The 12301-nt window shown below is 43.0% G+C and overlaps 1 protein-coding gene across 1 annotated transcript in view; it reads right to left on the minus strand.

Moving 5' to 3' along the window:
• SUCLA2 (succinate-CoA ligase ADP-forming subunit beta) overlaps nucleotides 1-12301 on the minus strand; it is a 101037-nt gene that overhangs the window by 61533 nt on the left and 27203 nt on the right. The window contains exons 2-3 of the mRNA XM_077297392.1: nucleotides 10000-10177; nucleotides 897-996 (exon numbers count right to left, since the gene is read on the minus strand). Coding sequence (XP_077153507.1) covers nucleotides 897-996; nucleotides 10000-10177 — 278 coding nt within the window. The remainder of the gene's footprint in view (nucleotides 1-896; nucleotides 997-9999; nucleotides 10178-12301) is intronic.

Raw genomic sequence — 12301 nt, forward strand, 5'->3', positions numbered from 1 at the left:
GGATTTGTGCTCTTCATTCATTTTTTAGCTCACAGAGACAAGCTGCAGCAACAACATGGAGGACATTACACAGCAGAGCTGAGCTGTCCTGATCTGAATCAAGCTCTAATGTGAGGTAGAAGAAAAAAATGTTACAAAAACATTGTGAAGAGCTCTTCATCAGCTTCCGTCAGTTTCTTCGTGCTCGTCACTCCTCCTCCATCCGCCCTCTCATAGAGTATAATGATTTTCATTAATATGGTCTGACTTGAGTAAGCAAGTCGGGCTTGAGCCACTTTTCACAGCAGATGACAAGTTCAAGAGGCGGAGGGAGGGGGAGATGTGTCTGATAAGCGGAGACCAAAGCAGATTCCTAATATATTACAAAATTTCTAATAAGTGCCTGTACTGTAGATTTATGGGAAGTTTGTTAACAACACGACTTTTTCAGTGAACGTTTTCTCCATCGACACACACGTAAGGAGACACCCATAGCTCACGAGGAGCAGTGAAAAAAAGATGCAAGGGATCGGCCTCTTGGACTAATCACCCAACCAGGTGGACAATGCATATTTCTCTCAGTAACACCTCAGCGTTTCAGAGAAAAACATACCTAGCTGAATTGACAGAGCCAGTGTCTGATATTTGCTGCCTGGGGTCCGGTCAGCATGTAGGAGTTGTCAGGTTGTCTTAAACCCCCTAATTTATGTTATGAAATAATTAGACAGATTTGGGGACTAAAAGATGAAATGAGGTTAGCAAAGGTTTACAATACAACTTATATGTACTAATAAGGATGTTTTGGGGTTGAATGTATACAGAGAATGGACTGCAAACATATCTTCTGTTTAACTGAAATTTTATTGTGACACAAGTATGCGTACTGCCCATGTGTAAAGGTAATAAGTCAAACTTACGAATAGACAATCTTCACTCCTCCTTTTAGGCCACCTTCAAAAGAGCCCTTTCCTCTTCCACCAGCAAGCACTTGGGCCTTTACAACCAAATCCTTGGAGCCTTCAGGTAGAAGACAGAGAACAATCATTATCAAGCAAACTTGGGAAAACTTTCATAATACAAAGCGACAACCAGTTACAATACTGACATAGGAAGCGGGGCTCCGCAATCTCTAAAAGTCTTCAGAGCTAGGACACCACTTGTACAACTGCAGCTGTATTCAGGTGGGGGGCTTGGGACTCTCCTACTGGCAATGAGTACAAGTCTTGGTGCTCAAAACCTCATCAATCCAGCAGTCATCACCAATCCTGTGGATAGGTGGTAACATACCACTGAAACATCCCTTTAACCACTAATTGGCTGTAGGGTTAGTTAACTGGTGATCGTAACACCATCGCTTCGGGTCCAGCAGAGACCATTGCAGTAGCGGCTCCGTAGCAGTAAAAGGGGAAAATAATGCTTTCTTCTTTCTTTTTCAATGGTAGCTTCCCACATTTTACTTTAAAAATATTGTGGAGAATCTTTTTAAACTGGCTACCACCACAAATGATTTTCCCGAAAACTAAAGATCACATCTGTTCAAAATGAATAAATCACTTGCAGAAAGAGCCATCTGATCATGCAGAAAGACAGTCTGACAATTGCAATGTTTCAAGAATCTTTGCTGAAGGCTGAAAAAAGACAAACTATTTACTGCGCATATGACATTTTATCTGTCGAGACAACAAATATTGTTAGGAGGAACATCCATAACATTTCAACTGATTCTGCAGAACAGTTGTAAACTGGACAATGAAAAAAATCCGAGTTCTAAATGGAAGAAAATGTGTCATCACATAAATTACCTCATTTTATTTTAAATATTAATAAAATATATATTTTTTTTATAATTTCACAAATAACTATCTGTATTAAAAAAAAAAAAAAAAAAGGACACATAAATCTTTACATTTTTATTCTGGTCACTGGGGATATTCTAGAATCATGCTTCATTGTCATCATCATAGACAGGATTACAATGGAAGGCGGTATATATCTGTATACAGCATATAACACAGTGTTCACCAATCACAGTACGTTATTGTCACAGCTCCCATCCTCACGCTCTTCATAATGACCTATGCTCAGATACAGTGGTGACAAAAAAGTGTTAGCCCCCTTCCTGAATTCCTATTCTTTTGCATGTTTGTTACGCTTAAATGTTTCAGATCACCAAACAAATTTAAATATTAGACAAAGATAACACAAGTAATCACAGAATGCAGTTTTTAAATGAATGTCTTAATTATTAAGGGAAAAGGAAATCCAAACCTACAGGGCCCAGTGTGAAAAAGAGATTGCCCCACTTAAAACATAAATTAACTGTGGTTTATCACATCTTAGGGAAGCAGAGTTCAAATTCCCTAGCCACACACAGGCCTGATTACTGCCATACCTGTTCTCAATCAAGAAATCACTTAAATAAGACCTGCCTGACAAAGTGAAGAAGACCAAAAGATCTTATCTCTGTTTAATCTTTTAATGTGACAAATATGCAAAAGAACAGGAAATAAGAAAGGGGGAAAGCACTGTTTCACACCACTGTAGCTCTCATGTACAAGACAATGTGTCACAGTCAGTATTTTGCAGCCGATCTCAATGTGGCTTCTTATACAAAAGTGGGAATTTTTTCTCATGTGTTGTAATATACTTAGTGGCCAGTAATAAAGTTGCAATAATTTCTATGTTTTTTATATCAATCAAAATATGAAAAAAAATTTAGAAACCGATAAAAAACGAGTTCAAAATAAAAATAGACTTAACAAATAGTTAATGTGTGTGTGTGTGTGTGTGTGTGTGTGTGTGTGTGTGTGTGTGTGTGTGTGTGTGTGTGTGTGTGTGTGTGTGTGTGTGTGTGTGTAAAATAATCTGCGCCTCCGTGATATAGGTCACGTGACCCCTCTAGGCTCTTTGTGAGAAAAGGCTGCTTTTATAGTACATTGGTAGGCACTACTCATTACACTATTCGTTGGGGAAAAAAAGACAAGACTGTGTCCTTATTGTACAGCTGGATAATCAAAGAATGAATCCAAAATTACCTTACAATTAAGACTCGTCCCTTAGTATATGTGCAGTAGTTATCTGATGTATATATTTTTCTCACTTGTGGTCTGTACTATTCAATTATTCTTGTCCTAACAGAAATTATATCTCCATGGACCGACCTCTTTTCGAGCTTGTGTCAGGGTTGTGTTTCTACACAGCAGCCAATCGGAGGAGGCACAGCTGAAGGAGGAGGCAGACAGCAGTAGCCTGAACCAATAATAAAATAGGGGGCGTGTCACAGACTACCCCAGACTCCCCAGCAGCAACTGTAGCCAAGCTGTAGTCACAGGTAGCTATTTAGTCCCTATTGCCCCAGATTAAAAGCAGCCAAGTAGAAAGATTTAAAGAAAATGAAAAGTGGGCAGGCATCTCTTGCAGATACCGATTAGCATATAATATAAAGGAACATTCACTTTATGGCTCAATGTGTTATATGAAGCCACAAGCTACGCAATTCAAGTCAACTTATAATCAAATACTAGCACTTTGTGTTAATATCACAAAAATGTAATGTATAAGCAACAAAATACATTTTCACCAGTTTATTTTTTATTAACATATAGCACATACATAATAACTTTATCCATATCCGTTACATTTGTAAAATATTAATCATCCACAACAGACTGAAAAAGATTAGTAGAAATGAATAAAAAAAGCCCATATTAAAAGGTCTAGAACAAAATTATACACAGTCAGCCTGTAGCAAAGACAAAGCAAGGTGACGAGGAACGTACAAGACTTCAGTAATGTGAGCCAAAAGATAAAAAGTAATTCTCCCACATACCCAGCACAAAAGATGAATAAAATGTATAAAGACCTTATACATGAAATTTATTCTGAGCTGATTCTTTCTATATTCAGAAGAAGATAAGAAGAAGTATGCATATGAAAAGCAAAAATGAAATAGGTAATTAGTAGTGATAAGCGAGCGTGCCTGGATAAGGTGTTATCTGAGCATGCTCATATGCAAACAGAGTGTCTTCGGTGTGCTCAAAAAATATGTTCTGAGTTCTCGCATCTGCATGTCTTGTGGCTGTTTGACATCCGCAACACATGCAGGGACTACCTGTTTGTTAGGTCACAGCTCATCTCCTCCTGCCAGTATAGGTCACAAAGAATATCAAGAAAAATCATAGATGTCAATTTACCACTCCAATCCACTATTTCCTATGGTCCAAATAGAATACCGTATTTTTCGGATTATAAGACGCACTTTTTTCCCCGAAAATTTGGGGAATGAGTCTTATAATGCGGATATACCTTACCGGCCGCAGGCTGGGGTGAGGGGGTGTTCGGATGTGCAGTGCGCCACTGTGGATGTCCAGTGATGCGGGTGTCCGATGCTGCGGGGGGCTCTGCTGACATCTTGTTAAAGCTCAGAGCCACCGCAGTGACATGGTTTCCTACACAGTGGACTGGACTCAGGGAAAATGGCTGCCGGCCGGGGTCGGCGCATGTGCAGATGGAGATCTCGGCACCAAGATCTCGGGAGATGAGATCTGAGCAATCATCTGCACATGCGTCGCCCCCGGCCTGCAGCAATTTTCCAGGAGTCCAGTCCACCGCATAGGAAACCATGTCACTGCGGTGGCTCTGGGCTTTCGCAAGATATCGGCAAAGCACCCCACAGCACCGGACACCCGCAGTACCTAACAACCACAGTGGCGCACCTCACATCCGAACACCCCTTATCCCAGCCTGCGGCCTGCAGCAACGCCCCACTCCTGCCTTCTCCAGCGGCGACTCTGGGACCCCGCTTCACCGCAGCTTCCACCCTCAGTAAGCAATAAGACGCCTGGATTATAAGGAGCACCACCATTTTATTAAAAGAAGGTTCTTTTCCTATTTTTCTTCTCAAAATTTGGGTTCGTCTTATAATCCGGTGCATTTTATAATCCGCAAATTACAGTATCTCTAAAGGCTGTTGGCAGTAGATGCGTGCACCATCAGCCCCCCATTCTGAATAGACCAAAAAAAACTACTACCAGAATATCAGACCAAATATGAATATTTTACTTAGGGGACTGGTTTCCTTACACCAAATGTATCATCATTTTCCAACATTAAATCTTTATAGTAGTGATGAGCGAGTGTACTCCTTGCTTGAGTTTTCCTGAGCACGCTCGGGTGGTCTCCGAGTATTTTTAAGTCCTCGGGACAGGGCTGCACTGGCCATCTGGCAGTTCTGGCTAATGCCAGAAGGGCCTGTCTGGTCATGGGCTGCCTTCTCTGCTACGTTGTTAACAGAATCGGTGTTCTCAAGATACCCATACTGTTAAGAGGTGTGACGGAAATATCATTAAAAATATTGGTCTTGTAGTAAATCTTGAATTCTTCCATGCAGGGTAATATTAGTAATATATCCCATCTGGTGCTTGAGGATGGGGATAGCATGGGCCTGCGTGATTTCAAATTCTAGGTCTAAATTTTAGCCCCAATCCGTACCGAACGTGATGTCACAAATCCCCCCGTGGGAACATTCTATGCGTGATGTCAAAAATCCCCCATGTGGGAACATTCTATGCGTGATGTCATAACCCCACCCCGTGGGAACATTCTATGCGTGATGTCACAAATCCCCTCGTGGGAACATTCTATGCGTGATCTCACAAATACCCCCGTGGTAACATTCTATGCGTGATGTCACAAATCCCCCCATGGGAACATTATGTGTGATGTCACAAATTTCCCCCGTAGGAACATTCTATGCGTGATGTCACAATCCCCCCGTGGAAACACTATGTGTGATGTCATAACCCCCCTCATTGGGAACATTCTATGCGTGATGTCACAACCCCCCTCCGTGGGAACATTCTATGCATGATGTCACAACCCCCCGTGGGAACATTCTATGTGTTATATCACAACCCTGCCTGTGGGAACATTCTATGCGTGATGTCACAAATATCGCCTGTGGAAACATTCTATGCCTGATGTCAAAAATCCCCGCTGTGGGAACATTCTATTCGTGATGTCACAAATCCGCCCCCCAGTGGGAACCTTCTATGCGTGATGTCACAAATCCACCCCGTGGGAACATTCTATGCGTCATGCCACAAATCCCCCCCGTGGGAAAATTCTATGCGAGATGTCACAACCCCCCTCCATGGCAACATTCTATGCGTGATGTCATAACCCCCCTCCGTGGGAACATTCTATGCGTGATGTCACAAATTTCCCGCGTAGGAACATTCTATGCGTGATGTCACAACCCCCCGTGGGAACATTCTATGCGTGATGTCACAACCCCCCCACATGGGAACATTCTATGATGTCACAAATCCGCCCTGTGTGAACACTCTATGCGCGATGTCACAAATCCCCTCCCGGAAACATTCTATACGTGATGTCACAACCACCCCCCGGGGACATTCTATGTGTGATGTCACAAATCCCCCCATGGGAATATTCTATGCGTTACGTCACAAATCCCCCTTGTGGGAACATTCTATGCGTGATGTCACAAATCCACCACCGTGGGAACATTCTATGAGTGATGTCACAAATCCCCCTGTGGGAAAATTCTATGCGTGATGTCACAACCCCCCTCCGTGGCAACATACTATGCGTGATGTCATAACACCCTTCCGTGGGAACATTCTATGCGTGATGTCACAAATTTCCCCAGTAGGAACATTCTATGCATGATGTCACAACCCCCCCCCCCCCCGTGTGAACATTCTATGCGTGATGTCACAACCCCCTGATGGGAACATTCTATTCGTGATGTCACAAATCCCCCCCCCCCGTGGGAACATTCTATGCATGATGTCACAAATCCGCCCTGTGGGAACATTCTATGCGCGGTGTCACAAATCCCCTCCTGGAAACATTCTATATGTGATGTTACAACCACCCCCCCGGGGACATTCTATGTGTGATGTCACAAATCCCCCTCGTGGGAACATTCTATGCGTGATGTCACAAATCCACCACCGTGGGAACATTCTATGCGTGATGTCACAAATCCCCCCCGTGGGAACATTCTATGCGTGTTGTCACAAATCCACCCCGTGGGAACAATCTATGTGTGATGTCACAAATATCGCCTGTGGAAACATTCTATGCCTGATGTCAAAAATCCCCCCTGCGAATATTCTATGCGTGATGTCACAAATCTCCCCAGTGGGAACATTCTATGCGTGATGTCACAACCCCCCTCCGTGGGAACATTCTATGTGCAATGTCATAACCCCCCTCCGTGGCAACATTCTATGCGTGATGTCATAACCCCCCTCCGTGGGAACATTCTATGCGTGATGTCACAAATTTCCCCCGTAGGAAAATTCTACGCGTGATGTCACAACCCCCCCGTGGGAACATTCTATGCGTGATGTCACAACACCCCTCCGTGGGAACATTCTATGTGCAATGTCATAACCCCTCACTGTTGGAACATTCTATGCGTGATGTTACAAATTCCCCCAGTGGGAACATTCTATGCGTGATGTCACAAATTCCCCCCTTGGGAACATTTTATGCATGATGTCACAACCCCCCGTGGGAACATTCTATGTGTTATATGATCAACCCTGCCCGTGGGAACATTCTAAGCGTGAAGTCACAACCACCCCCTGTGGGAACATTCTATGCGTGATGTCACAAATCCCCCCGTGGGAACATTCTATTTGTCATGTCACAAATCCCGCCCCCATGTATACATTCTATGTGTGATGTCACAAATCCACCCTGTGGGAACATTCTATGCGTGATGTCTCAAATCCCCCCCGTGGGAACATTCTATGTGTGATGTCACAAATATCGCCTGTGAGAACATTCTATGCGTGATGTCACAACCCCACCCGGTGGGAACATTCTATGCATGATGTTACAACCACCCTCCATGGGAACATTCTATGCGTGATGTCACAACCCCCCGTGGGAACATTCTATGCGTGATGTCACAACCCCCCGTGGGAACATTCTATGCGTGATGTCACAACCCCCCCGTGGGAAAATTCTTTGCGTGATGTCACAAATCCCCCGCTGTGGGAACATTCTATGCGTGATGTCACAAATCCCCCCTGTGGGAACATTCTATGTGTGATGTCACAAATATCACCTGTAAGAACATTCTATGCCTGATGTCACAAATCCACCACCGTGGGAACATTCTATGCGTGATGCAGGGCCGCACTGGCCTTCTGGCAGTTCTGGCAAATGCCAGGAGGGCCTGTCTGGTCGTGGGTCACCTTATCTGCTTCGTTGTTAACCGTATGGGTGTTCTCAAGACACCCATACTATTAAGAGTTGTGACGTAGATATCATTAGAAATATTGATCTTGCAGTAAATCTTGAATTCTTCCATGCAGGGTAATATTAGTAATATGGGTTGGGGATGGGGATAGCATGGGCCTATGTGATTTCAAATGCCAGGGCTAAATTTTAGCCCCAGTCCGTGCCTGCCACAGGGATTTAGTTTTCATCACTGCAGCTGAATGATTTACAGCTACTAGCCAGCTTGATTACATGTGGGGATTACTTAGCATCCAGGCAACCCCCACATGTACTCAGCCTGGCTAATAGCTGTAAATCATTCAGCTGCCGCGATGAAAACTAAATCACCGAACACTAACATACTCGGGAGACCACCTGAGCAACGAGTACACTCGCTCCTCACTACTAGATAGTGAAAAATCATGTTTTTCCAACTTGTTTTTATTTTTCATTGTAGAATAAACAATTCTGTTCTCCACACATGATCCCCCTAACTTTTCCGCTCTGTAACAATTAAAAAATGGAGGTAGAAGAGCATAGAGCTGATGTAGTCAGCAGAAGTGCGCTGTTGGATCTAAAATGGAAGCAGCAGGACAGCCAGTTATTTATAAGAGTTGCACAGATTAGCAGGAAATATGTAATAAAGATGCTTTAGGGCCAAAATATACAATAAAAAATGTGTGCTACTGCTTAGCCAGGAGTCTCACACAGTGGCGTAACTAGAGTCATATGGGCCCTGATGCAAAATTCGGACCAAGCCCCCACCAGCATGTTAGTCAGATGTATGGGCCCCATACTGGAGTATTGTCTCCCCATTCTGTAACAATGTCCCCCACCCTGGCATCTATGCTGTAGTAATGTCACGCATCTTGTAATAACGCCCCCCATCCGGCAAAGTATCCTGTAATAGCAACCACATTCGGATCCTTCAGATGGAACCTGAAAACCCACCTCTTCAGGAAAGCCTACAGCCTGCACTGACCCTGCTGCCTCCTCACCACTACCGGAGCTCCTACCGCCTCACCAACACCGGAGCTCCTACAACCCTCAACCTACTGAATCCACCCCCACCATCCTGTAGAATGTAAGCCCGCAAGGGCAGGGTCCTTGCCCCTCTGTATCAGTCTGTTATTGATAGTTTGCTTACTGTAAGTGATATCTGTAATTTGTATGTAACCCTCCTCATGTACAGCACCATGGAATCAATGGTGCTATATAAATAATAATAATAATAGTAATAATGTCCCTCATCTTGGCATCGGTTATGTAATATTTTACCCAATCTTGGTCCCTTCTTTTGGTAATGTCTAGTGTCCTATAATAATGTCCCCCGATCCTGGCCCCCATTTTTAAATGATTGCCTCCATCCTGCACCCTTTATTTAATAATGTCTCCCATCCTGTAATAATGTTCCTCTTCATAGCGCTCTCCTCAAACACATTTACATACCCTGAAAAAATGATTCCTCTTACCTGTCTGTGCTCCCATAGACAGTAGTGGCCTCTTCCTCTTAGCACAGCAATACATTTCAGCTGAATGTACGTCCAAGGACACACGTTCAGCTGAAAACAGGACTGGAGTGGGCAAGCCCCCTGACTCCACAGGGTTGGTCAAACCTCTGCGATCGCGATGGTTACTCACCTCATCTCACACTAAGCGTTAGATTATACATTTTAATAATGTGTATAATAAACAATTGCTCACTATTTGGAAATTGCCTACTGAAATTGCAAAACGACATGATAAAGTAACTCATACCAATCTCTTTAGCTACTGAATAAGCTTCTTCTGGTGTCTTTGCTACAAAACCCTTTGGTATGGCGATGCCAGCATCTTTAAGAAGCCCCATGCTAAGATACTCATGCAGTGACAAGTTCCTGTGTTGTTGTGCTTGTACTCCTTGAGAACCAAGTCCACCGGGAAATCCACCGAGAACCTGAAAAAAAGAATAGAAATATTTTATAGTTTACAAGCCATGAGCAAAGGTTCCCGCAAAAATATGTGCAAAGTGTGGTGTTTTATATCAGAAAACATCACTGAAAAAAGAAGAAAGTGTGGCCGATATTCCAGCCAGGACCTGTCTGAGGTAGGGGCAATAAAACCGTACTGTAGACTACACCTCCACAAACAGCGTTAGTGATGCTCAGCGTGTCGCATACATTTCCCACTGCAATATTAGCATTTTCCACACCTGACACGTCCCATTAATCTTTCTAAATAACAGATCATGGAGGTATAGAAGAAAAGCAGCATTTACTGTGGAAAGTGAGATCTCTATATACCAGAATCACACCATACACATCTCTCTGTATTTTACATGGACAGAAGAAAGAGAACATTATTGATATTGGATTAAACAACGTTGTCTGGAAATAAAGAGAAACTGATGACTGGTGCCGCCTGTTGAGGATATGACGGACATGCACACTTCTTCCTCTGTTTGTGATGAGCAGCAATAATAAAGTTTTACTTTTGTCTGTTATTCAGTAATAATCAGAGAAACAATAATTCTGGTTTTCTTAAATCTGGGATTAGAGAGCAAACACAGATGTATGCAGGATTTAAGGGGTCGTCCACTACTTCTACTGTATATTGATAATATAAGAAAGAACACATCAATACATAGTTGCAGAGAAGAGAATTACATTTATTGATACCGTACATCATGTTCACCGCACACTTTACAGGCACTTTAGAAGCAGTTTGTGGACATTCTGCGGGGAGGCTGACATTTAATACACTGCTCCTGACCTGCGGTAACAAAAGTCTTGGCATTTAGTGCGCTGCCCCTGAGCATGAAATGCCGACGCAATAAATAAGTGCAACGTTCTACAAAGAAACGAGCCATCACCACGGTCTTCTCTATACTATTGTTGGGATATTTATCTTTCCACTGAGCAGCACCGTTCACCCCGAGGTGTCGACTAGTGATGAGCGAACATGCTAGGGTAAGGTGTTATCCGAGCATGCTTGTGTCTTACCCCCTTAGTGACAGAGCCAATTTGGTACTTAATGACCAGGCCAATTCTGACCACTGTCATTTTATGGGGTAATAGCTCTGGAACGCTTCGAAGTATCCCACTGATTCTGAGAGACTGCTTTTTCGTGACATATTGTACTTCAGGTTAGTGGTAACATTTCTTCAACATAACTTGCGTTTATTTACGAAAAAATGGATATTTGGCAAAAATCTTGAAAATTTTGCAATTTTCACACTTTCAATTTTTGAACATCTTAAGTCAGAGTGTTGTGTCACACAAAATAGTTAATAAATAACATTTCCCACATGTCGACTTTACATCAGCACAATTTTGGAAACAATTTTATTTTGTTGGGACGTTATAAGGGCTAAAAGTTGACCAGCGATTTCTCATTTTTCCAACAAAATTTACAAAACTATTTTTTTAGGGACCACCTCACATTTGTAGTGAGTTGGGGGGGGGGGGGGTCAATATAACAGAAAACAAGCAAAAGTGACACCATTCTGAAAACTGCCCCCCTCTAGGTGTTCAAAACCACATTCAAGAAGTTTATTAACCCTTTAGGTGCTTCACGAGAACTAAAGCAATGTGGAAGAAAAAAATTAACATTTTACTTTTTTCACAAAAAATTTACTTTGGAACCAATTTTTTTTTCATTTTCACAGGGGTATCAGAAGAATATGGACCTCAACATTTGTTGTGCAATTTCTTCTGAGTACATCAATACCCCATATGTGGAGGAAAGCCACTTTTTGGGTGCATAGCAAAGCTCAGAAGGGAGGGAGTATCATTTGACTATTTGAAAGCAAAATTAGCTGGAATCAATGGTGGTGCCATGTCATGTTTGGAGACCCCCTTATGTACCTAAACAGTGGAACCCCCCAATTCTAACTCAAACACTAACCCCAACACACCCCTAACCCTAATTCCAACACACACCTAACCCTAATCCCAACACTAACCCAATTTCCAACCCTAACTTTAGCCCCAACCCTAACTTTAGCCCCTACCCTCACCCTAGCCCCAACCCTTACTTTAGCCCCAACCCTCACCCGAGCCTCAACCCTCACCCGAGCCCC

The sequence above is a fragment of the Ranitomeya variabilis genome, chromosome 3 (assembly GCF_051348905.1).
Source record: "Ranitomeya variabilis isolate aRanVar5 chromosome 3, aRanVar5.hap1, whole genome shotgun sequence".
Lineage (NCBI taxonomy): Eukaryota > Metazoa > Chordata > Amphibia > Anura > Dendrobatidae > Ranitomeya > Ranitomeya variabilis.